This window comes from Mauremys reevesii, linkage group 11 (genome assembly GCF_016161935.1).
Source record: "Mauremys reevesii isolate NIE-2019 linkage group 11, ASM1616193v1, whole genome shotgun sequence".
NCBI lineage: Eukaryota > Metazoa > Chordata > Testudines > Geoemydidae > Mauremys > Mauremys reevesii.
The window spans coordinates 2,400,805-2,428,156 of NC_052633.1; the positions used below are offsets into that span (position 1 = coordinate 2,400,805).

General features: G+C 43.9%; 1 protein-coding gene across 6 annotated transcripts in view; it reads right to left on the reverse strand.

Annotated features, from left to right (window-relative positions):
- The window catches only part of TRPM8 (transient receptor potential cation channel subfamily M member 8), a 103,585-nt gene that overhangs the window by 39,475 nt on the left and 36,758 nt on the right, over positions 1–27,352 (reverse strand). For all 6 annotated transcript variants that reach the window (XM_039494698.1, XM_039494702.1, XM_039494699.1 and 3 more), the window contains 9 exons: positions 26,229–26,403; positions 23,137–23,204; positions 18,419–18,616; positions 12,785–12,887; positions 10,049–10,167; positions 8,738–9,028; positions 6,380–6,475; positions 5,029–5,158; positions 1,026–1,171 (listed from right to left, as the gene is read on the reverse strand). In XM_039494698.1, coding sequence (XP_039350632.1) covers positions 1,026–1,171; positions 5,029–5,158; positions 6,380–6,475; positions 8,738–9,028; positions 10,049–10,167; positions 12,785–12,887; positions 18,419–18,616; positions 23,137–23,204; positions 26,229–26,403 — 1,326 coding nt within the window. The remainder of the gene's footprint in view (positions 1–1,025; positions 1,172–5,028; positions 5,159–6,379; positions 6,476–8,737; positions 9,029–10,048; positions 10,168–12,784; positions 12,888–18,418; positions 18,617–23,136; positions 23,205–26,228; positions 26,404–27,352) is intronic.

Sequence of the window (27,352 nt, forward strand, 5' to 3'; positions counted from 1 at the left end):
TTCTAATTGCACATCTGTCTGGCTGAGCGTAATCAGCAGCCAGGCGATTTGCCTCAACCTCCCATCCTGCCATAAAGGTCTCCCCCTTGCTCTCACAGAGATTGTGGAGCACACAGCAAGCTGCAATAACAACGGGGATATTGGTTTCGCTGAGATCCGAGCGAGTCAGTAAGCTCCTCCATCTCCCCTTGAGACGTCCGAAACACGTTGAATGATGACAGTTACCCAAGACCACCCTCGACACATTTTTCTCCCCAGCATGCATTGTGGGGAAATCCCAGAATTCAAATGGGCAGCGGGGACTGCGGGAACTGTGGGATAGCTTCCCACAGTGCACCGCTTCCAATGTCGATGCTTGCCCCGTTAGTGTGGACTCACAAAGTCGAATTAGTGTCCTTAGTGTGGACACACAAATTCGACTTTGTAAGGTCGATTCCACAAATTCGAATTAAGTTAAATCGAACTAATCTGGTAGTGTAGACATTCCCTTAGGTAAGGACACCACTCTGCTGAGTGCTATGCCCAAGAACACGAGCAGAGGGAGGAGATGCACTGGGAGTAAAAATCTCAGGCAGTCTCCATCAGTAGACCCTCTATGAACCCCAGCTGTAAATTAAAACTTTTGTCTCCTGGCATAACACCTATGGGTGAATCACCACTCCCCACCATGAGTACTTTGATTCATTCTATGCATACTTTGCACGTGCAAGTTTCAAACGCAACCCCTCCACATGGGGAGAGGGTGTCAGAGAACCAGTTCTACAGCATGTTCCTTTTAGCAGCACAGCCACCACTTTATCTGATCACAGAGTTCACGTTGCTGTGGGATCCTTCTCTGAAACGCCTGACTTCCAAACAAATGGGAGCCTCAGCCATTGTATTTCTTTAGGACAGTTTTTTTTCAAACAATTAATCTATACAACCTTTAAAAAGGAAGTGAGCACAATATTTACATTGCAAGTGAGCAGCCTTTTCTTTTTCTTGTGGGTGTGGGGGAAGAATCACTGCTTTTTAACTTGTGTTACCTGCACTCCCGGCTGTGCAATGAACTGCTGATCTTGAGCTTCCACAGCAAGTTCCAGGCAATTGCTCCCACCCCAGGCTTCACAGGAATATGTGAGCAGCTGTTCAGCCAGCTCTTCATCACTGCTATAGCACTCCGAGAACAGCTCTAAAGGAGAGACAGTCCCACAAGGACAGAAGGGAAAAAAGAAAGCCCGGGTCAGACATGCACCTCTTCACTCTACCCAGATCCCTGGCCCCATTTCACTCATGCTCGCAGAAATCAAGAGGCTGGAAATCTTGAGATTAAGGTTCATACTGCAACATTAACTCAGCCATTTTGCATGGCCTGTATATTTTACAATATAATCAGTGACACGCTACATATTTAATAGGAATAGGAAATACTATGTTTGCACAACATGATTGAGCTGATGTAGCTGCAGGAGTCAACTCATTTTTTTCTGACTGGCATATTTGCTTGAAGAATCTTCAATTTGCATTAGTAAAGCTTTTGGCAATGAATGTACAATACAAGAGCTCCTTCTCCATTTTCACAACAGTAGATTAGAATAGTGGACTCCAAATTTTATGTCGGCATGGAAGCGTATGGAGAAATTCAAACTGATTTGATGATTGCATATGGATATCAAAACTAGGTTGTGATTAAGCTCTGAGAAGTAGTCCAGTAAACATGGTACCTTCTTACTTAATACATCTGCGCCGTGTGTGTGTCTAGCTACTGGTTACAGTGATAAAAGTGAGTCTTTGTAGCACTGGACTCCCATTACCCCTGCAGAACCAACACAGCTGAAAGTGAGCAAGCTGGCAAAGTCCCTTCTGTGCTGGCAAACCCATTGCAGGCAGCAGAGCTGAGGCAGTGTCACTGCGGGCATAGGTCTTACTTGCTGAAGCTTTGCTTCTGGTGACGTGCAAGAAGTGAAGAACCCAATATAACTTGCGAACGCCAGGGGGATTTTGTAGTGATGGCTGTTAGAAAACTAACTGGCACATTGGATAGAGCATTTGAGGCTGTACGCAGACAACCTCACAATTCCATTCTTCAAAAGGCCTATGAGAGCTCAGCCCTGGGCCAGGCAAGTCAATAGCAGTTTTGCCATTAATTTCAATAGGATCAGGACTGAGCCCCAAATTCTGCTGGCCTTACGTCCATGAATAACCCCATTATTTCAAAAAGGGTTACCCGCATGGGGACGGTTGGGAGCATTCTGGCCTCAATATTTTATTTTAGATAAAAATAAGGGTGAGGAAGACTGCGGGCAAGATTTTTAATGGTATTTAGGTTCCCAATGGTGCAAACTGGTGCCCAGTAGAATTTTGAAAAGCACTTAGAATCATAGAATCTCAGGGTTGGAAGGGACTCAGGAGGTATCTAGTCCAACCCCCTGCTCAAAGCAAGACCAAACCCAACTAAATCATCCCAGCCAGGGCTTTGTCAAGCCTGACCTTAAAAACCTCTAAGGAAGGAGATTCCACCACCTCCCTAGGTAACCCATTCCAGGGGTTCACCACCCTCCTAGTGAAAAAGTTTTTCCTAATATTCAACCTAAACCTCCCCCACTGCAACTTGAGACCATTGCTCCTTGTTCTGTCATCTGCCACCACTGAGAACAGTCTAGATCCATCCTCTTTGGAACCCCCTTTCAGGTAGTTGAAAGCTAGTGCTTAGGCACCTAGCACCCATTGATTTCAATAGGAGTGTTTGAAAATCCCAGTAGGCAACTAAATTCCTTTAAAAATTTGACCCTATAAAATGAGGCAATTTTTACAAACACCGTACGTGAAATAAAATGTTCTGACAACACCTATTAAGGATTTCAGCATAACTCACGAGATACAACCAGCTCCCCAAGTGAAAATTCAAATTCACATGAGAATTGGGTACGTTCTTTCTGCACAAGTGTGTAGCTTTCGTTTCCCTTTTTGTGTGCTGCTTTGAACCATGGTGAAAAAAAGTGTCCCCATTTCATTCTATGGGTATATCTTCACTGAAAAAAAAAAAAAAGACCCATGGCAGTGAGCCTCAGAGCCTGGGTCAACTGACATGCCCTCACAGAGATTGTTCTATGGGGCTGAAGGTAGCAGTGCAGATGTTCCCCTCAGGGTACGTCTTCACTACCCGCCATATCGGCGGGTAACAATCGATTTCTCGGAGTTCGATATATCACGTCTCATCTAGATGCGATATATCGAACTCCGAACACGCTCCCGTCAACTCCGGAACTCCACCACCGCGAACGGCAGTGGCGGAGTCGATCCCGCGCCATGAGGACAGGTAGACTTCAATAGCGTAGCTGAAGTTGCGTACCTTAGATCGAACCCCCACCACCACCCTAGCGTAGACCAGGCCTCAGGCTCTGAGATTCACCCCCTGGGCTGGGTTTCAGAGGAACTCCACATTGCTATTTTTACCCCATAGCATGAACCTGAGTCAGTTGACTCTGGCTCGGAGACTCATTGCTAGGGGGTTGTTTGGGGTTTGTTCGCAGTGTAGTGTATTGTAGTGTGCCTTTGTCACGGAGTGTGGGGGAGTCAGGGCCCTGCAACCCCCCACTTCCTGCGATTCACCGTGACTCTCAGCCAGCCAGTAACACAGAAGGTTCATTAGATGACAGGAACACAGTCCCAAGCAGGGCTTGTAGGTACAACCAGGCCCCCCTCAGTCAGGTCCCTCTGGGGAGCAAAGATCTTAGACCCCAGACTTGGGGTTCCCTGCCTCTTCCCAGCCAGCCCAAAACTGAAACCAAAAAAAACCAACTCTCTCCAGCAGGCTCTCTCCCTTTGTCCCAAAGATGTCGACTCCCCCACCCCCTTCCTGGCTTAGGTTACAGGCTCAGGTATTATCCCTCACCTAAAGTCATCCCCTCCTCTCCCATCCCCCACGCAGATAGTCCCTCCTGCATCACAGCCTTCAGTGTCTATCGTTCCTTCGCTGTCGAATGATCCGATTTGGGAAGATGATACTGACAAATTACTGGGAAGCTGAAATGCAACTTCACAATCACCAACCTCTAAGTGCAGAAAGGGACTTGTCCTCTTGGCTTTGCTTAATCTGTAGTGAATCACCACGAGCTGCGCTGTGCCATCTTTCCCTTTAGATCATAAATAAGGGCTCTGCACTGAGTGCCTTGTCAGCTGGCACAACTGAGTTCTGGGTATTATACAGATTAATAAAAACAAAATATGAATCCCTGTGCTGCTAGCTACCACACACATTGATTTTGTTTTTCATACATCAGTGCCACATTCATTTGGAAATTATTCAACGAAGGTGTAATTAACAGCATCAGCATTTGTCCAGGTTTCAGATAAAAGCCAGAAAATGAACCTTATTAATGACAGAAGAGGTAGCAGGCCATGAATTACCAAGTTACCAGGAGCGCTGCCGCTCATCCTAGCACCATGAGCTCTATGCTGCATGGACTGGATACTAGAGGATTTAGAAAGGCATAACAAGGAAGCAGAGCATAAAGGATAAGAATGTCTAGCTAAGAAGTCCAGCTTCAGATAACAGACTGTGGCCCAGCTGACTCATCACTGCCACAACACTGCTTGTCCTTGGAAGTTGTTTCACCACTATGTTCTTGGCATGAATAGGACTGATGGGCCTGCAGTTAAGGCACTGCACTGGGACTCGGAGCTGGGCTCAGCTCCCAACCTTGACATTCGTCACACACTTCCTGTAGGTGTCTGTGCAAGTTTTAAAGACACAGGCCTCATTAGCCACCACAGACTTTGTTTTTTGGAGTGCTTTGCCTATCCAAGGCCAGGAGCTAGCAAAGAATTTTCTGTGTCCTCTGCTCAGGTCCACAGACACCTCTTCTTCTGTCCTTCCCCTGGAGTTCTTGCCAGCCCAGCCAGAGGCTGTCCCTACAACATGACATCCCATAAAGCTTTCAAGGAGTACAAGTGAAAAACCTTGCAGCTGTGCATCCATCATTACAAGCTGCTGAGCACCAGCTGAACATGGCTCATGTTTCCAAGTCTGTTAACACAGGCGCTTACCTACTGCTCTCGTCTCGTATTCATTTGCCAGCTCCTCAGACTCCCCAGCAGCATTAATGTCATTCTTCACTTTTGCCAGGCTTTTTAGTAGTTTACTGGCCCCGAGTGCTGCCAAAGTGCAGCCCCTGGTCTGCGAAGAGACAGAGAATCAGGAAGTCACACAGAGCTCTTTGCACAGCATGGCCATCACCATTCTTCTCCACGATTGGCTCAGAGCACTAACAATTCTTCCATGCAATGTGAGGATGTGTTCCACTGCTTAATGACCCACATGCTTCTTCCACCGCCCCCTTTTACATCATTGCTTTGTCTTTCTTGCCTTGTTTGTTTGCTCTGGAGGTTCATTAAAGGCTGGTAAATAGAGCCACGTTGTCAGCAACGGAAAATGAAGATCCAGATCCACAAAACAAGCATAGTCCAACCACTCAATGCAACACCATCACACCAGGCTGCAACTGAACTATTCTAGGCACAAGGGGACTCATTTTGTCTCTATGATTAAAATTGCCTTAAAACCCTCTCCAAGGTGTCAGGAATTTAGACACGAGTCCTGGAGTCAGATGTTTAGAATGCTCTCTACAGTCCTACACTGCAGCACACTCACCTGGACACCACCTGATCCCTGCTGAACTTGCGATGGCTTGGCATGGGCACAGGAACCTGTATTAGCAGATTGGGTGCTCAGCTTAAGACTCACAGGACAAAAGAATCAGGAGTGTCCACTAAATTTCAGGTGCCTCCATTTTTGAGTGGCCAGTTAGATAACCAAAAATTAAGGAACCCCTTAACTAGGGAAAATTTTAGCCTATGACCATTCAGACTTTGAGACTGGATCACTTGCTGATTAACTGTTCTGTTCATTCCCTCTGGGACACCTGGCACCGAGCACTGTCAGAAGACAGGATACTGGGCTAGATGGACCTGGTTTTTGGTTTCCTTAAAAAATATGCCTCTATTTTTCATTGGAAGTAGACGCTAGATCAAACCATATGCCTGGATCACATGATAGTCATACTGTGAAGAGGGAAGGGGTTCATAATCCAAACATGGGTCCAGCTATGAATTTCACAGCTAGCACCTTTCAGAGGCTGAATCAACCCCTCCCTCAAACTTTAGGTGAGGAGAGTGTCTTGAAATCTATATATGGATCCGGATCCAGATCCAGATCCAAATTTAGTAGCTCAGATTGAGAGAGGAAAAACGGTAAAACATTTTAAAATCGGTAGCTCGTCTATCATGCATTTGAGTTCCCAGATGGTTACTCTGCGGAGGACAGAGGGCAAATGCTTGCAAAGGCTTAAAGGGCCAAGATAAATACAACAGTGCTGGGGGAAAGGGTGGTCTGCCCTACCTGTTCCCAAATGACTTTGGATAACTCCTTCTTGTTCTGCAGAACTGACCAGATAAAGAGAGCTTGCAAGGGATGCCTTGTAATAGAAGATTCATCCTGGAAGGAAGTAAAGGCACTATCTGTTCAATGACCTTGGCTTTATTTTTTAAAATCAAGTAGATATAAGGTAATGACACCTCTTAAACTTAGCTCCCTGGTTTGTTCTCTCTGCACTGCTGCCTGGCAACCTTAAGGTCGCTCTAAGTTGTGCTGAAGAATGAGCTGGCTCTCAGCTGCTCCCAAAATGGAAAACAATGGAAAGGCAGCAGAAAATCATCTTTGCTTCCATGCTGCTCGTGTGCAGAGCGTAACTCAGCCAGCCTCGAGGATATACACATGGCTTCATAGCTAAATGCCATTTTTACAAGGAGATGAATAATAAGTGGAAACACTCCCATTCTATACCTTTTGGTTAAGCCCTGAGTGTTGAACCAGACCTCTTACCATTAACTTAAAAATATTCTTGATAGTAACAACATTATTTTATTTCATTTTAAGATAGCATGTATCCATTTATGACACTCAAAAGTTATTACTGGACATTAACTGCCATGCAGCAAGAATAACTCAGCAGAAAATGGAGAACAAAGTGTTCGTTGAAGATTTCAAATCCAACTAGGGTATTTAAAGAGACAACTCATATTAACTGTAATGGGAGTTGTGTGTCTGAATTCCCTAGCTAGTTTGGAAAGTCTCAGCATTGGAGCTTACACTTTCACAGAGCATAAGGCCAGAAGGGACCATTAGATCATCTCCTTGTGATTAAGTTTCACTCCATTTCCCCTACATTGAACTCAGTAACTCAGGTTAAAAGAAAGCAATTCAGTCCCCAGGAGACTAAGCATCTGGTGTCCCACTGGCAGAGAAGAGGAGAGACTGAGATACCACCAACGTCTCAGACCCACTGCAAGAACAGGCAATTGTTTAGGTGAGATATGCCCAGATGATCCCAGCAGGCAATCCACAGAGGAAAGTAAAAATACCCAAAGTCCCTGCCATTAATTCCTTGCCAAGCCCAAGTCTGGTGATCAGTTTGACCCTGAGCACATGAGCAAGACCCACTCGCCAAGCATGTGAGGGTACATCTACTCTGCAAAAAAAACCTAACTCACAGCACTGAGTCTCAGAGCCTGGGTCAACTGAATTGGGCATCCTCTAGAAAGCTAAAAATAGCAGTGTAGACATTCTTGCTTGGGCTGTAGCCCGGACTCGGTGATGGGATTGGGAATGTCTACACTGCTATTTTTAGTCTGGTAGCATGAGCCTCACAAGCCCAAGTCAGTTGACCTACACTCTGAGACTCGCTGCCACAGTGTGGGGCAGAGGGTTTGCAGTGTAGACATACCTTGAAAAAGAAAATTCTCTATACCACCCCACCTGGTGTCCTGTATCCAGCTGTGGCCAATCCCTGTTGCTTTCAGAGGAAGGTGACCAAAACCCAGAATACAGCTAGCCAAATGTGCATCAGGGAAAAAAATTCCATCCTGACCCATGCAGATGTCTGGCTAAAGCCCTGAAGCATGAGATTTGACTCTAGTCATTATCTTAATGCAGAGCTGCTGGTGCTATGAGCATGAAGAGGGCAATGCAGAGCTTCTTGTTCTCTCCATGGCTCATGAAGGAAAAGAATGTACAGGGAATCAGGTTCACAAATTCTAATGCCAGAAGGGGACCATCTAGCCCAATTATCCTCCATGCACAGGCCTTGGAAATTTGGACGTTCCAGTTCTGTAACTCAGGTCTGCATTAAAGGCCTGAGCCTGCCCTATTGAAAGCAATGGAGAGTCTGGTGGTACATGGCAACAGAAGTAGAAGTACGCAGACCCAAAAGTAGCACGGGCCCCAGGGGGCTAGAAAGATGCTCTTGAAGTATTGAGTTAAGTTGTCTGGACAAGCTGGTCTCTTGTGCAATGTCACGTTTTCAAACTTTTTCTTCCCAGTAACATAAAAAACAATTTCCATTTCCTTCACTGAGCCATTTTCATTTGAAAGGTCTATCATCCATAATGATATGAACTTGAGGTTCTTTGTAGGCCTTACTTGGAACATATTTTAAAACTGCTCTGAGATAATCACAGTATGAAACCATGACCCTCACACAAGAGACTCATGGATCTTCGAGCACTTGAGCAATGCAAAGATCCATGCCATAGACTAACATGTGGAATGCATCAGTATGTTCAAGGCCATTGCACTCTGCACAATCTGTAGCATTTTTTAAACAACTGCAATGCAAATTCATTACTGTTATAATGGCAAGGGAAGACAATTCTTTTCCTACTAAGGAACACATGGCTAGACAACTGGTTGGTTACTTACCAACAGCCGTATTTCTGTCTCAACCTTGCCGTTCTTATCCTCTTTTTTGATGCCTCTTCGGAAGTCCTCAACCATCTTCCACACAAATGTGAGGAGTGCATCATTGTAGGAGTTCTTAGCAATTTGCAGGTTCTTAAACACCAGGCTGCTAAAGTTGTTGGAGAAAAGCTCTGTAAGGACCTCCTTGCTAAGAAACTTCCTCAGGTTCAAGCCATTCTCCAGAAAGAGGCGAACAAATTTGGGCCGGTCCTTGATAAGAGCTATAAACATGACATCCTGAAGATCTGCAGACTGGGGAGAAAACGGGGGAAAGCCAGGTATTTTTCACAAGGTCAACTGTGGATGGCTGAGCAGAATTCATTGTCCCCTATCCCTCTGCTGTTGCTCACATGTTTTGTTATGGATAAATATTGGTCACATTTTGCCTTTGCTCCACATTTCCTTCAGAATGCAGCCATGGCTGTGGTTTGGGAAGTGACTGAAATAAGCATACCTAGCTATTCCATGTATAGGCTTCATCAAGAATTTCCAGATTAAAACGTGTTAACATTGTAAAAACGAACACTCATTGCTACCCTCAGCAAGGTTCTACTTTAAGCCTCACTCCCACCCCATAAACACTGGCGCTGGTAAGGCAGAACAGAACAGAACAGGGCTTGTTATTCCAGAGCCTTAATGATGTTTCAGATTAACACTTGACTAACAACCACGTCTACTCTTTGGATATTTTTCTTCTCTCTTTTACATGCATTTATGCCCATGAAAGCTGCTGGACTGACACACACTGAATATAAAGCCTGGTATTTGGCCACAGAATAGGTTTTGACAACACTGACAATGGCAGAGATACCTTCTGCACTCTGCCCCCAAAATGCCCAAATCTGACTCTAGAAGGGCCACTTCTAGAAAGGGTGGTTCAGTCTCTGGACTCTTTCAAGCCTTGACCTCTGCTCAAAGAGCAAAAAATAATATTAATCATCAGCTACCAAAACCACCACCATTGTGGCTGACAAGGAACTGGAGTGAGACCATCCGTTTCCAAGCAGTCAAGTAACCTACCTGAAGTAATGGTATATTTCATACCCAGGTACGCTGTGACACTGCAGTGCCATCATAGCAATTGGTTTGCCATGTTAGAATACCCTTGTCTGTTAGGTTAGTGTATTTTAAGCCTATACGTTCTGCTAATTTCAGAATGGAATTGTTATTTACAAACATCAGAATAGCGATGCCTACGTAAATGGTGCAAGTAAGAATTTCACTCCTTGTCTCCAACCCCACTAGCTGTGCCAAGGTGCAAACTTTGACTACCTCCCAGCGCCGGTCATTGGTGAAGATCTCATCGCTGGCCAGGTCCAGTTGGTTCCACTCCAGCAGCAGCTGCAGCTGCCCATTCCAGTTATCTTTATCCTGTTCATTGGTACTGAAAGCTGGAGGAGGAAGAGTCAGCTAAGTAAGGACTAGAAATTGGAGAGCGCCTTGGCTTGTATTCTACCATCCCTAACTCTCTCCCCATCTCAGCCACAAAAGAAGCCTCTACTGTCTTTTTTTAATACTCGCTTATAGTTTTAACAGGGCTTCAGAGGTTGTGCACATTTTAAAACACATGTACCTATGTGGGATGTACAGACTAAACTGCACTTAAAATGAGCACGGATTGCATTACCTGAAGGCAGATTGTCCATGTAACTACCCAGAGCGAGCCTGTGACCCTAAGAGCATCAGGTAGTGAGTTTCAGAGGGCCTGACCAGTTCAGTGTGCCCCAATCCACTTATGTCAATCTGTATCTCATAGGTGCCATGTAAAATATCATTGGAAAACCAATGATACACACTGACCAGTAATATTCTTGCGTTGTCTATGTAGGGTAAACTCCCAAAGGACTGGACAAATATGAAGGACAAATATGAAGGAAATATGGGACTAAATGTGTTTAAACCAGAAGAGTCTGGGGAGTGGGCAAACTGTTTTTTTCCAGACAAAGGAAAGGCCGCTGCCTCTATCCAGGTGCAATAATAGTCAAGTGGCCATTCACTGGCATAATCAGCACGTGCAGGACCGATCAATCTGCATTACAGAAAGCATCAGCAGGGAAGAAACCAGCACGGAACCTTCCCCATCAGACTCCCTGGCACATTTCCTCACTGCGGGGGCACTGGACTTTGAGAAGGGCACATTTCAAAAGTTCAGTTGACTACAGAAGAGAGGGGCAAAGAACCCCAAGTTATCGTACATCTAAGACATAAAAGGAACCAAGCACTTTGCGGGAGATCCTGACCACGGGGATGGTCAGACCATCTTGCTGAATCTTACCTGGAAGCAAGGCTGTCCTTTTGTTAAGTCTTAGTCACTAGAAAGTATTTTTTCATTTTTATTTGTTTTTAATCATTTCTGACTTTAGTCCTTATACTTGACCTCACTTAAAATCCCCCTTTTTGATTAAATAAACTTGTTTTGGTTTTTATTTTAAATCAGCCCAGGACCATGTTTGATCTGAAGTGATGAATAGCTCCAGTTAAAGCAACAAGCTTCTGTGCTTTTGTCTCTTGAGAAGAGCAACGGACCTCAGTACTCTGAGTGTTTTAGGAGAGGGGACATTTCAGGGCAGATGGTTTTGGGGAAATTCAGGACTCGGAGTGTGTTGGGGTCACAAAGTCATAACCAAGGCTGGTGGAGACTCAGGGAGGGGCCGTTGTAGGCAGGCTGCTGGGATCAGTACTGAACCAGGGCTGCCAAGCACTCAGGGAACTGCACGCTTGTCTGCTGGCTGTTGGTGTCTGGGCTCTGAACAATAGCACCAGAGCATTTAAGGGTTACAGGGCAGGCAGTGACACAGCCTCTCACTGATCAGGACTGCATCCCAGAATGTGTCCTCTGCCTGACCACATGTAATGGGGAAGTGCTGCCTCTCTGGCACCGTCCCTCACCCAGTAACCCAAGCAAATTCCTCCATGGGTGCTCCATGCAGAAGGAGCTGCCCAGAGTTAGGAAGAGGATGTAGGAGGGGAGAAGGGGAACAACCATGCCTCGGGGCATTGACCCACCAGATGAGTTAATATTTCTGGGTCCCCTCTCTGGTTGCTATTAAGGAGTGAGTGACCCCGATCCACGCAATGGGGTCAAACCCTTTGCAGAGCCACCCTGAGGGGACTGGTAGCAGGAAGCGTTGGGGGAAACCTGATATGGGGCCCCATTCTCCATTCGCACAGGTGTAAAATCAATAGAGTTTAACTTATACACTAATAGGACTGTGAGGAGAATCTGGCCCCAGCCCATCTCACTGCAGTGATTAAATGGAATTTGCAGGTAAGAAGGATTAGGTAGCACCATGAGCATTAGTGAGATGAACTCTTAATTGGCCATCATCTCATTGCTGACTGTCAATCAAAGTTCTCTCTCACCTGGTGCTCTCAAGCCTTTTTATTGTGAGTTTTACACCACACGCTGCTGAGTAATCCATCTACTAAAGTCTAATTGGAGAAACCCCTTTTGTATTGGTTTTCAGTCATTTCCTAATATGCAGAAAACACTCCATATTATGCCAAAGTCAACATTTTAGAGGGTCTAATTGCTCAGTATTTGCGATGGGCTTCCCTCTCCACACTGGAATTACCAGTTCTGAGATACTCCAATACTCTGACTTGCTTCGGTAAGAGTATGGAACCACATTCTCTTCTGCTACAGCCATACAACTGCCAGGAGAGGGTACCAATGTAGGATGGGGCAAGGGGATAGTCTCCTGTTCTCAATGCTTGTTTCTCATATCCAGGGTGTACTCGCCATCTCCCCATGAACTTAACTCCCATTAACATCAATGGCAGTCCAAACTGGGACTTCTTTTAGGCGCCTTTGAAAACTCCAGCCTACACGGAGATCGTCCAGCAGATAGAATTCATGACCGGATGGGGAGGTAAGGCACAGACAGACTTGTCCAGGGAATTGCATCCAGGTAGCCAGCTTCCTAAGCTAGTACCTAGCCACAGGGCCATACTGGTACCTAAGAGCAAAGTGAAATTAAAGCCAGTGGGCGAGAACTCAGTGCTCACCTTTATACAGAGCAAACGAAATGGCATTGCTCACAATTTCATCTCCAGCTTCTTCTATTTTAATAACAGTTAGCAGATGAGGGTTTTCCAGGATTTCTTTGATCTACAAAAAAAGAGAAGTTCAATTCTAAAGCTCTCTCAGGATTTTGTGGTTTATCTGCGTGTGTCCCTTTGGGCAATGTCCCATCATACAGTATTATTCACAGAGCTGTTTACCATAAGTCCTCTCCCTACACATAGTTACAACAAAGTATATAAAATGAGAATTTCAGCGATTAAGTTCTAATAAACTCACAGAAGTACAAATTAAACAGTTAGATTAATGATCCTTTAACATATGGCAATTTCTTGTCATTCCCTTCTCCCCACCACACACACACACACAGAAAATGACGACCAATTAGGCAATTCTCACTAGATTAAAAACTAACAAGGAATAAATCTCAGATACCATGGTAGTGCCAATTCCCAAACATCTAGAAGTTTATATGTTAAGAAAAAGTTTATTCTGGCCACTTTGCCTAGTCTAAAAACAGAGCTTATGTTCTTACAGCATCACGCTTTATGAAATTTCCTTCTTTCTGGCAAGTTAGAAATCTGAGGGAGTGTAAGGAATTTGTGCTTACACTTTCAGCCTCTGAATGAACCAAGAGAAGCAGAAACAAAGTAGAAATGAACCCAAACCACAAAACGCAGATCCAGAACTTGACTGCAAATGTCTTCCAGTTCAATTTGGATTCCAGGCTTTGGTTCATCCAACTATAAATATACAGGGCCAGATGTGAAATAAAGATCCATATCTAGATTGAACTTACAGGCCACCCCAATGTTCAGTTCAATTTGGGAGTTTTGAATCATGGATAATAAACCCCCCCACTGAAGTAAGGTTCACGTTTGGTTTTAGTTCTGGCCAAAGGTGCAGTTTTGGTTCTGACCTGCAGGGTGGATGCCACATCACTGTTAAAATAATGTAATTTCTCTCCAGCTATTAAGAATCCACCATGGCTATCAGTTCTCTTGTCTCTCAGCTTAGCCATGAGCTGGGTTCAAGAATAAATTCCCACCTCTGCCATCTCTGGGATGGTATTGCATAATTTGGTGCATTATAAAAGATTTAAACCTTCCTTTAATAGCAACCAATATATGATGTTTTAAAGACGATACTGCACACGATGGGCAGTTGGTTTGCTCCATCATATTGTGATATGCATAAGCCCTAGGACACATCCTATGCAGAACAACCACCTTGCGTTGCAGCCTAGAGAGAGAGATTCATTCCCCCCCATCATGGCATTCCCAGAGGGGCACAGAATTGTAAATGGTACACAATAGTCATTGCAAGAGTTCAAAGGAGAAGTTTTGTTGCTCGACTCTGATGTCCAGATTTCTAAAGATTATGTTCTAGGGCATTAATTAAAAAATAAAATAAAATCATGATGAAAATGAAGTTAAGCAGAAAAAAAAATAACCAGAAAGAGTACAGAAAGAAATGGCACATTTCTCATAAACTTAACATTAGGAATTTTAACAGATGTTCTAACAAGCAATCATTCCCCCACTAAGATGATCACAGCCATAAAATAATTGGCCAACTGAGAGATAAGGAGATCCTGGGATGAAGCACTGGGAAAAGAAATTGAGAAAGCCAATTACCCCATGATAATGGCTCCTTGAGTGAGTGCTATTATGCACTGCATTTCTAAAAATAACTAATTAAGGTCATCAGCTCAGTTTTTCCTACTACTATTAAAGAGGGTAGAAACGCAGCTGAAACAGCTCAGCCTGCTGGTTAGGTGACAAGGGAATCAGATTTTATCCTGAGCATGCCAACATCTCCAACTTGGCAGCACTGCAGACACAGCACCTCCAGCCCTGGAGCACCAAGTCAGGAAGGCATAAGCTATGTAAGCCACCCCATAGTGATGTCTAGTGTCCTGAGGCTCTCTCTTGTGTTAAAGTAGCAAGGGAAAAGCAAATCTGCTGGTATATGACGATGTTACATGTTTATCTGCACCCAATGAATAGTAGTAGTGAGCTTATACTTCACGGAGTGTCATGCCCGCAGCAGGAGATGGGTGTCTGTGATGAAAGACTGGCCAGTGTGTGTACAAAGTTAGTATTGCTAGCTACAGCCCAGTGTAGAAGAGGAAGGGGGAACTTGTCCATGGCATTGGTAAGCCTGAAAGGAGGGAAAGTAAGGGAAGAAACTTAAGCAACGTTATACATTGAACATAGTAAGCTTGTTGCCATAAGCAAACCTATGGAAAAAGAACAGAATGATATTGTGTCAGCTCAGAGAAATTCACCAGTTCTAGTGCTTGTTTAGTGAATGGTTGTGTCAGTCAACCCACAGCCCAGCATTTTTGTTCTTTACAAAGCTTACATAGGAGCTGCCATGCTCATCAGATCAAAGGTTCCAAGACCAGAAGGGACCATTGTGATCATCTAGTCTGATCCCCCAGGTAACACAGGCCAGAGAACTGCCCCAAAATAATTCCTGGAGAGGAGCTTTCAGAAAAACATCAAATCCTGATTTTAAAGGGGTCAGTGATGGAGAATACTCCATGGCCTTTGGTAAGTTCTTCCAATGGTTAATTGTTCTCATTGTTAAAAATGCACACCTGATTTCCAGTCTGAATTTGTCCAGCTTCAAATTCCTTTCTCTGCTAGATTGGAGAGCCCACTATTAAATGTCTGTTCCCCATGTAGGCACCTATAGACTGTGATTGAGTCACCCCTTAACCTTCACTTTGTTAAACTAAATAGATTGAGTTCTTTGAGTGTATCACTATAAGGCATGTTTTCTAATCCTTTAATCATTCCCATGTCTCTTCTCTGAACCGTCTCCAATTTATCAACCTCCTTCTTGAATTGTGGGCACCAGAACTGGACACAGGATTCCAGCAGCAGTCACACTAGTGCCAAATACAGAAGTGAAATAACCTCTCTGCTCCTACTCGAGATTCCCCTCTTGATACATCCCAGGATCACATAGCTTCATATTGCCAGCACATGTTCAGCTAATTATCCACCCTTCTCCCCAAACCTCACTGCTTCCCAGGGTAGAGTCTCCTCTTGTCTAAGGCTGGCCAACATTCTTTGTTTCTAGATCTCTATATTTATATTTAGCTGTGTTAAAACATATATGTCTTGCTTGTGCCCAGTTCACCAAGCAATCCAGCTCACTCTGAATCACTGACCTGTCCAGTTCATTTTCACTCCCCCAATTTGTACTATCTGCAAACTTTATCAGTGACTATTTTATGTTTTCCTCCACGTCGTTGATAAAAAATGTTAAATAGTGCAGGGCCAACAACCAATCCCTGTGGGACCGTACTGGAAACAAACCCACTTGATGATGATTCCCTGTTTACAGTTACATTTTTAGACCTATCAGTTAGCTTGTCAGTGGTTCCTCTAGTCCAGTATGCTACCAAGAAAAGCAGCTAGTAGCTGACACTTCAGATGAAGGTGTAAAGAATCATGTAGTAAATAGTTAAGGGATAACCTGCCCTTAGTTGAAGTTTCTTCCTAACCTCCATTGATTAGAGTTTGACTCAAGCCCTGAAGCATGAGTGCTTACATCCTTCTAACAGCATTTTGGGCTGTATAAGAAGGAGCACTGCCAGCAGATCGAGGGACGTGATCATTCCCCTCTATTTGGAATTGGTGAGGCCTCATCTGGAGTACTTGTTCAATTTTGGGCCCCACACTACAAAAAGAATGTGGAAAAACTGGAAAGAGTCCAGCAGAGGGCAACAAAAATGATTAGGGGGCTGGAGCACATGACTTATGAGGAGAGGCTGAGGGAACTGGGCTTATTTAGTCTGCAGAAGAGAAGAATGGGGTGGGGGATTTGATAGCTGCTTTCAACTACCTCAAAGGGGGTTCCAAAGAGGATGGATCTAGACTGTTCTCAGTGGTAGAAGATGACAGAACAAGGAGTAATGGTCTCAAGTTGCAATGGGGGAGGTTTAGGTTGGATATTAGGAAAAACTATTTCACTAGGAGGGTGGTGAAGCACTGGAATGGGTTACCTAGGGAGGTGGTGGAATCTCCATCCTTAGAGGTTTTTAAGGTCAGGTTTGACAAAGCCCTGGCTGGGATGATTTAGTTGGGGATTGGCTCTGCTTTGAGCAGGGAGTTGGACTGGATACCTCCTGAGGTCCCTTCCAACCTTGATATTCTATGATTCTTTAAGCACCTTGGTATTTTACATTTTAATCCTCATTATAGTAACCCTTTGTGTTCTTGTTATCCAGGTAAACATCCCATCTTTTTAAAATCCTACTATGCTCTTGGCCTCAAAGGTATCTTGTGGCAAGGAGCTGCACAAGCTAAATGTGTACCGAGAGAGAAAGTGTTTTCATATTTATTATAGGAAAGCTCTTTAAATGTTTTAAATACTTTGGTAATTAACTGTAGCCCTTTCCCAGCTGATCCCCCTTGTGACAAGTTCGGTCACAGAGACTCCCCTCGAGACTGTCACTCGATGAGCTGGGATACCACGGAGAACAACTCTCCTTCCAGAACAGGTGCCCCTTCACTCCTGTCTTGATGAGTTAGACACCCCAGTCAGCTCCAGCACAGACCCAGAGGTTGGGCCAGGCCTCTCTGCAGTTCACTGAAACTGAGCCCAGGGGCTTCTCAGTTAACAGGGACTTTCCCAGTGCTCAGCCTTTCTGGGAGCCTGAACCCCAAATAAATCCGTTTTACTCTGTATAAAGCTTATACAAGGTAAATTCGTAAATTGTTCGCCCTCTGTATCACTGATAGAGATACGCACAGCTGTTTGCTCCCCTGGGTATTAATCACTTACTCTGGGTTTATTAATAAACAAATGTGATTTTATCAAGTATAAAAAGTAGGAGCTAAGTGGTTTCAATAACAGCCAGAACAAAGTAAGTCAAAGCAAAATAATACATTAAGAAACTGATTACAGGTAATATCTCACTCTCAAAGATGTTCCAAGAAGATTCTTTCAGAGACTAGACTCCTTCCTAGTCTGGGCCCAGTCCTTTCCCCTGGTACAATCCTTGTTAGTTCCAGCAGACATCTCAGGTGGTAAGCAGGAGTTCTCAGGACTGGCAGCCCCCTTTGTCCTGCTCCACCCCCTTTTATAGCTTTGGCACAAGGCTGGAATCTTTTGTCTCTCCAGATCCCCACTTCTCCTTCTAAATGGAAAAGTACCAGATTTAAGATGGGTTTCCTTATCAGGTGACATAGACACATGTCGTTGTAAGACCCCCTAGTCTCCATTCTTCCTGGGTTGGCCCACCTGTACACAGGAAGGCTTGCAAGTAAATAAACCATTTACAACCAATTGTCCTAGTCAATGGGAGCCATCAAGATTCTAAGCCACCATTAATGGCCCACACTTTGCATAATTCCAATAGGACCTCAGAGTTATACTTCATATTTCTAGCTTCAGATACAAGAATGATACATGCATGCAAATAGGAGGAACTTATTCAGTAGTTTATAACCTTTGTTGTGATACCTTACAAGAGACTTTTGCATAAAGCATATTCCAGTTACATCATATTCGTAAGCATACGTCCATAAAGCATATGGAGTGCAATGTCACACCCCTCTCCTTTCTGTCTCATCAACACTACGGCAGCATACACCTACCCATCTGATCCAGCTTTCAGTCTCCTCTTCTGTGAGTCTCGAAACAGTGTGAGGCAGGTATCGGAGCAGCCTCTCCTTGACAGATGAAGAGGCTAGAGTGCCTTCTGCCTCCACTAAGCTCGCTATTACATCAGCAATCTGACCTGAGCCCTCCACTACTATGCAGGGAATTTTACTCTTGATGGCAACATTGATAGCCTAGGAAAACACAACAGAGAGGGACAGAGATAACAGTGATTAATACAGGTTCAGGCTATTTGAAGTCTACTATTCAGTAACCAAGTGAACAATTTTTGGTATGGTTTGTGTGCAGGCACTGCAGAATCCCCCAGCTCCAGCCAATATTTTCACTGTTACCAGCAAGGGACATTACAATGCCAGTTCTTTACAATGGCTTCTAATTCAGTGGTTCCCAAACTTTTGTACTGGTGACCCCTTTCACATAGCAAGCCTCTGAGTGTGACCCCCCCTTATAAATTAAAAGCACTTTTTAATATATTTAACACCATTATAAATGCTGGATGCAAAGCAGTTTGGGGGTGGAGGCTGACAGCTCGCGACCCCCCATGTAATAACCTCAACGCCCTGAGGGGTCCTGACCCCCAGTTTGAGAACCCCTGCTCTAATTCAGTAAGAGCAGAGGGCTATGGAGAGTTGCATGTGGGCTCAGGGACAAAAATCATAGTGGGGCAAATGTCAGAGTAAATAAAGAGAACAGGAAAAGTAGGAGGAAATTGTGCAATGGAGAAGGCATTCCCAAGATCGGACAACGCTGCTTCCAGAGAAATGACATGCAAGTTCTCCTTGCCGGCTTTATGGGTATCACTCTTGTTCAAGTGAAGCACCAGTAGTGTAGCGGGCTCTGGTCTATTTGCTGAAGGTGTGGGAACTAGACCCTTACATCCACACAGGATTACTGTAGATATCAGGTTATTATTAAGATTGCATTTTTATTAATTGCACACCACGCATCTAATGATTTTTGTTAAATATCACAGACCAGCTTTACTCAGATAGTTGCTCAGTTGAGTTAGAAAAATTACCCTTTTATCTAACCAGACATTAGAATGAGGACACTACAGACTTTGGGTCAGCCCTATGTCGTAAAGAGCATATATAGGTCTATCAATTAATACTCAGCAGGTGGCTTTATTTAGTTTGCCATTAGCTACAGAAGTTTATTCAGTGGAACCCTATTCTTAATGAATGTTAATGAGACAGGAGAAATAAAGGCATGTGACCACAGCGCCGAGAGAATATCCACCAATGATCTGAAAATACTTGTGGGAAAAGGCAGATTTATTGAACAGAAATTACTCTTGAGCAGTCAAACACAAGCAAATAGTATGCCTTCCAATTGGACAGTGGATATAGGACATGAGCAGCGTATTTTCGATGCCAGTTGGACAAAGGATCTTTTCCTGTGTGTGGCCCAATGAACGTTAAAATAAGGAAGGAGCCTGAAAGATTTCCACTTCTCTTCTGCTTAAACTGAAGCCAAATGATCAGAAAAGAAACACACAAGCCTAGCATACAGCCCTCTCTCAGATTCTGCCAATTGCTGACATGAGTAAGACCTATCAAGCATGACTGTTCATTTGGGGTCTGTTTTAGCAGGAGAAGTCGGCAGCTTGGAAACTATTGCTATGCCTCCTTGGACTATAACAAAGTTTTATCTGCTTCTGGAGATGATCAGTCCAGCCATGAGCTGTAACAACTGAGACATGAACATCTGAACAGTCCAGTGTCACTGACAAGTAATTGGTCAGACTGTCACAGACTGTTGTCTGGATTATGAGCCAGTTATTCTTCAAAGTTATTAAACCCTTCAAGAACTGCCCATCTGATTTTAAGTTTGAATGCCGTATGCATTAGTTACTTGGGTTTAGGATTAATATCTACAGTAGGCTACTTACATTTTGTTAAGACTATTAAACCTTAAACTCAGTACAGTGTAGAACTCATTCTGTTTGCTTGAATAACGGTTCTATGATGCATAAGGACATAAGTGAAGGAGTCATGGCCAAAATTATTAACTTGGGTGCCTAAAGCTTGGCACCTAAAGCAACCTGAAGTTGATCTTAAAAATATTTGATTTGTGATGTTAAATGAATTGATATTGTTTTAGATACAAAGAACAATCGTAACTATTACAATTAAGATAGAGTGCATTGAAACAATTAAAAATATATGTTAATTAATGCTACCAGATGCAAATACCTCTTGGCAAAGCATACTTAATGCAGGAATATTAGAACATCATTCAACCAGTGACTCTGGGGACACACTTTGATATTTCTCAATCTGTGTGTGGCATTGACAAATTGATTAATTAACACTGGTGAAGAAATTATACAGATGAATTTTAATATTGATTTTGATGGGACTCTGATCATCAGTATAACATAAGTTTAATTGGCATGATACATTTATATATTAAAGCCATCTATTTCAATGAGCGTTGGCAGCAACAAGAGTGATAATCATTTCTAATCCTCTTCTGATGAGACAAGTAGTAATCAGCTTTGATTATCTGTACTGGATTTTATTAACATGTCTTGAAAAGTTTGGGTTAAAGTTGGACCTGACAAGAGTGTCAATAACTCAATTCATCTGCCTAGATAGCTTCCCTGGAACACAATCCAGCTCATTATAGATGGCCTATGCCATTCATGTAGCTCCAGACATGAAGTTATAGACAGAATTGATCCTGGTGTCCTAAAATGTGTATTATGTGTGACTGTAACAATTCCCCCTGTCACCAGCAGGCTTTGAACCCTGAGCACAGATTTCACCACATGACTCACCAGATAAGCCACAATACTGTACCAGATGTTGCCATGCAAACCTGTAGCCTTGGTATCCTCTCCTGGCACAGCGCTACCCACAATGCCCTATATTTGGTGAGCCTCTGAGACACATCGGTGACACAGATATGGCAATTTCTTCCAATAACCTTGGAAACCTTATAGTGTTAAGTTTAAGTATCTTTGGAGCCGATTTTATTAAATGCAAAGGTAATGTACTATTGTGGGCTGGCTCGTATGCTGGGGGAGATGTGATGTGAACCCTGGTATGTCAGGGCGTTGAGCAGGAACTGCTGAGCCAGCCCTCTGTCACGCCAGCTCCAGTTAAGGGAGGTGAATTGGAGCTGGTTAGACCACCTGGCCCTAACTGGGGGAAGCAGAGATTTTATACAGCCCCTGCTGCCTAATTAGGCTGGGGCTGTATAAAAGCCTCAGGAGAAGGAAACGGGGGGGCGGGGGGGAGGGGGAGAGCAGGCAGAAAGGGGAAGGGCAGGGAGTGGAAGCAGGGAGGTAGCTCTCCCCTCCCTCCCTCTTGCCTGCAGATGGTAAAGGTGGTGGGAGCACAACCTGTAAATAAACTGCACCAGTGGTTACCAAATCCAGTTTCTCCAAGTGACTTTATCAGCCCAACGGGAGCAGGAGCCAAGAGGGCCCTGCAGCACCTGTTACACCTGGGAAGTGTGATGAACTTCAAAGGCCTGTACTGAGTGTGTCAGATAAGAATGGGATTTTGGATAATCTGTCAAGTAGTTTGCCTGGAGAATCTCGAAGGGGAATTTGCATTCACTTCCCCATCTCCGGTTATGCAAATCCCCAGTCTTTTGAAGCTATTCCCCGATAAGAGGTCCACAGTCTACTGATAACCTGTTCAAAATTAAAGCCCAAGCTGTATAAAGGAAAGACTAAGCTATTACAGGGGTACTAGTTCTGAGCTGAACTTGTAACCACAGAAGAACCCCTGGGTGAGGTGTTCAAGGACTGACTCCTGCCAGAGCCCTGGAGGGAGTTGGGTGGGGGGGATCTCTGTTAAGCTTATTAACACATGTTTGTAGGTTCTTTTATTGTTTAATACATTTTCTCTGTAATGCAATCACCTTAAGAATAACCCTGTTTTCTTAGAAAGAGCTGTGAGACAACTTGTTAACTGCTGGCCATTACAGCTGTTCATAGGCTCTTGAGAGAAAGCCAAGTGCCGATATTGGGCTGATCAGGCAGTCTGGCTTGCTGGGAATATCACAACAGAGGCAGGAGGGAGAGAGACTTGCATCTCCTCCCAAGAGAGGTGACTGCTGAGGGGTATAGACCGGGTGTTCTTGGTGGACCATGATGGGGAAATACAGGTGCAACTGCCTTGAATTGTGACAACTGGTATAGCCCAGAGCTGCAATTGCAGGGAAAGTCCTGAACAGGATTGAGATGGAGCATGCCCAGTGCAGATAGAATCCTTGGGGAATTTAGCTGTTAAACCCTGGTCTCTACTGATAATGTGTGAACTAAGATTTTTTTCAAATTTCAGTGGATATTCACAGGAACAGCAAAAGGCACATCTCTAACACAAGTCCCTGCTCCAAAGCATGGGGCACTACAGATTCTCAAATTAAAGGTCACCAGAGTTTTGCTTTGTTTTTTAACATTGCAAAAAAAAAAAAAAAAGTCCTCTAACCTTTCTCAGAAACAGTTTATGCATGTTGGCTGAAACTTCCTAAAACATTTCAGCCTGAGGCAGACATGTGTCATGAAAAATTTAAGCCCAAATTTGGAAAAAAGTTAAACACACTTGAAAATAGGGTCTCATAATGGAAAGTGTCAGGCAACCTTAATACTTTGCTACCTGCCTCACCTAGAATACAGTTAAAATTGTGACAAGACACCACAGGACATTTAATTTTTCTGACTTATTTTCAGACTTACCTTCAAAGTTTCTTTCCCTCCTCCTTGGGTGAAACACACAATCGGAATCTTCCCACCATAATTGGAATCTGAAATATACCAACAAAAAAAAAAAAAGAGAGGGTCTCACTTTGCAGTGTCAATGTATTTGAACAATTTTTATACTTCACAATAACCACTTATACACTGGTTTATTGGATTTGGGTTTGATAATATTTTACACACAAATACTCGTATTCCTGGCTTTCAGCTGATTTAACCAAACTATTTTTAAAGTCATCTACTCCATTGTTACATGACCTTTAGTTATTCTCACTAACCCATTTTGCCTAATCTAGTGTCAGGTATCAACACTGGCATGCAGTCTTCCCAGAAGTAACAAAGCAAGGCTAAAGACTTAAGTAATTAGTATTGCCAATGTACAGTGCTTAAAAAACAAAAACATGACATGACTTTGAGGTGGGGCATTTCTGATCCTTTAGTATTCAGGTCTTCAAGTTTCTCCTTGCAAGCATCAGAGCTGTAAATTTAAAACAAAAGAAAGAGATTCTACCATAATCACATGACTCCAGGAGTTAGAGTTCAAGAAAAAAAACCAATCACATCCCAACATTCAGAAAGATTCAACAAGGACAAGTGCAGAGTCCTGCACTTGGGATGGAAGAGTCCCATGCACTGTTACAGACTAGGGACCGAGTGGCTAGGAAGCAGTTCTGCAGAAAAGGACCTAGGGGTTACAGCGGACGAGAAACTGGATATGAGTCAACAGTGTGCCCTTGTTGCCAAGAAGGCTAATGGCATTTTGGGCTCTATAAGTAGGGGCATTGCCAGCAGATCGAGGGATGTGATCATTCCCCTCTATTTGACATTGGTGAGGCCTCATCTGGAGTACTGTGTTCAGTTTTGGGCCCCACACTACAAGAAGGATGTGGAAAAATTGGAAAGAGTCCAGCGGAGGGCAACAACAATTATTAGGGGGCTGGAGCACATGACTTATGAGGAGAGGCTGAGGGAACTGGGATTGTTTAGTCTGCAGAAGAGAAGAATGAGGCGGGATTTGATAGCTGCTTTCAACTACTTGAAAGGGGGTTGCAAAGAGGATGGATCTAGACTGTTCTCAGTGGTACCTGATGTCAGAACAAGGAGTAATGGTCTCAAGTTGCAGTGGGGGAGGTTTAGGTTGGATATTAGGAAAAACTTTCACTAGGAGGATGGTGAAGCACTGGAATGGGTTACCTAAGGAAGTGGTGGAATCTCCTTCCTTAGAGGTTTTTAAGGTCAGGCTTGGCAAAGTCCCTGGCTGGGATGACTTAGTTGGGAATTGGCCCTGCTTTGAGCAGGGGGTTGGACTAGCTGACCTCCTGAGGTCCCTTCCAACCCTGATATTCTATGATATGGTTCTATGATTTAATTCCGGTGCAATAACTTCAAAGAGAAATAGTCCTTCTGCCAGGGCCTTGATCCTGCATTCTCATGATGTAGGGAAGTGGATCCCCCTTCTAGGTTGTGGCTGAGACTAATGGACCTGCACAGCAGGAGTAGGTGGGAGGACAGCTCAAAGCCAGCTTCTGCACAGATGCATTTGGCTCGTCTGGAACACAGCGCCAGCCATGTGGAGTGGGGAAAGAGCCGGAGTTAAGCATCCAAAATGTCCCCCCATGAGCATGTCAGCAGGAAGAGATGGGGGTGGTCAGGAAGGGGTGGATCCATGGCAGTGTGAGGAGGGGAACATGCTCTGCCTTATAAAAGACTGCAGCAGTATATTGCCTAGCACCCAATGGGAGCAGAGGAGGACTTGTACTTCAGAGTACAACACTACTCATGAGTCAGGTCAGATCACTCCTTGGTCAGGGCTGTGCACAGAGGCACAATCTGTGCTACAACAATGGGTAGGGTTTGAGCTGTAAAATTTTCACACGCACAAGTTGGGGACTGCTTGAGTTCAAGGTTTTGAATTACTCTGGTATAGAGTGGGGGTTACCTAAAACATTCGTATGTTAGGTCAGATTACAATCTCGACTGGAAGTTGGGAGCGTCAGACTGTTTAGGCCTATGCCAAAGTCTGAGATTCTTTTCTAAATCTACCTACCACGATCCTGTGTTTGTATTAGCTATACACAAAAATATATATGCGCACATGCTGAATCATGATAGGTAGATTATACGTTAGTAATTATTAAAGGAATAAGTTAATCGAGAAGTTAGGCTGATGGACCATTAACATGGATGTAAATTTAATCGTTAGAAAATCAAGACATAGCACCTACAATTACATCTAAAGGGTTTAATGTAATAGGAGTTTCATATGTTAAACACTAGTTGATAACATATTTATTGAAATTAAAGCCGTGTAATGAGTTCGTGCAGTTTTATTGCCTCAGTGAATATATACTTAACACTAATGTATAAAACTGATGTTATTTATTTCAGAATGATTCATGTAGTGGCTAATAATCAGCATTGGTTATTATTATTTATATTAACATAGTGGCTAGGAGCCCTAGTCAGGTTCCCACCATGCCATGTGCTGTGCAAAGCACCACACAATAAAGACCATAAACATCATAATAAACAAGAAGCAACAGTCAGCCTAAAACAGACAGCCAGTTGAGCCCAGAGGTGTGACCCAAGGGCAAATCCCAGATTCCTCAGGCAACCCTTCTCCCAACACACCAGCATGAATTCCCAACAAACAGAGTATAAGGATGGAAAACAACCTGGGCCCATCAGGTGATCTCCTCTGACACAGCAAGTGAAATCACTTTGATTCCTGAACTGAAAGGAATGTTTATCCCATATAGTACCTGAAACTCACCTTACCCAGTAAATTGTACTCTGTGGTGAACCTCAAACAGATTATTGCATGAGAATGTAAGCTCTACTTATCTGTACCTATGGGAAGTATGTTCTCCTTGAAACACGCACAAATCACCATGGGTCACATTGACAGTATGCCATCAGAAGCCTTCTTTGTTATTAGGCATATGAGCAAAACGCTTGTCATCCATTGCATGGCAACATGAGAAAGCTTGTTTCCTCCCACAGTATGTTCTGTAGCATCTAACCCTGTAGCACCTGAGCAGAATGATCTGAAGTTAGAGAACTGCACCAACCTGGGATAACGCGTTCCGAAATGTATTTTTCTAACTGTGTCCGTAGCTTAGCCTCTATTGCTGGATGTCCATGGGTGCCGTTATCGACCAGCAATAAGTGGGTGTGGTTATTGTCCAGGCAATACAATGGGTCCCTCTTAAGGTCATCCATTATGTAGTGGGCTGAATAGTACCCCTAGAAACATCAGCAAAGGGTTTCCATTGAGTTCAGAAGGGCATGGTACATGCAGTACTTGAAATAGGGACACAGCAGGTCGGTGGGAGGAGCATCACTATTGTTCTATTTTTTTCCAGTTTTTAGCAGCATAAGAACTTCCAGACCAGTTCAGAGCAAAGGTCCATCTAGCCCATGGCCAGCACCAGCTGCTTCAGAGAAAGTTGCAAGAGCACTCATAAGTCAGTTATGGAATATGCAAAAGCACCACACAATAAAGACCCCACTATACCAAGTAAAGGTAAAAGCACCACACAATAAAGACCATAAACATCATAATAAACAAGAAGCAACAGTCAGCCTAAAACAGACAGCCAGTTGAGTCCAGAGGTGTGACCCAAGGGCAAATCCCAGATTCCTCAGGCAACCCTTCTCCCAACACACCAGCATGTGTCAAAAGGCATGAATTCCCAACAAACAGAGTATAAGGATGGAAAACAACCTGGGCCCATCAGGTGATCTCCTCTGACACAGCAAGTGAAATCACTTTGATTCCTGAACTGAAAGGAATGTTTATCCCATATAGTACCTGAAACTCACCTTACCCAGTAAATTGTACTCTGTGGTGAACCTCAAACAGATTATTGCATGAGAATGTAAGCTCTACTTATCTGTACCTATGGGAAGTATGTTCTCCTTGAAACACGCACAAATCACCATGGGTCACATTGACAGTATGCCATCAGAAGCCTTCTTTGTTATTAGGCATATGAGCAAAACGCTTGTCATCCATTGCATGGCAACATGAGAAAGCTTGTTTCCTCCCACAGTATGTTCTGTAGCATCTAACCCTGTAGCACCTGAGCAGAATGATCTGAAGTTAGAGAACTGCACCAACCTGGGATAACGCGTTCCGAAATGTATTTTTCTAACTGTGTCCGTAGCTTAGCCTCTACTGCTGGATGTCCAT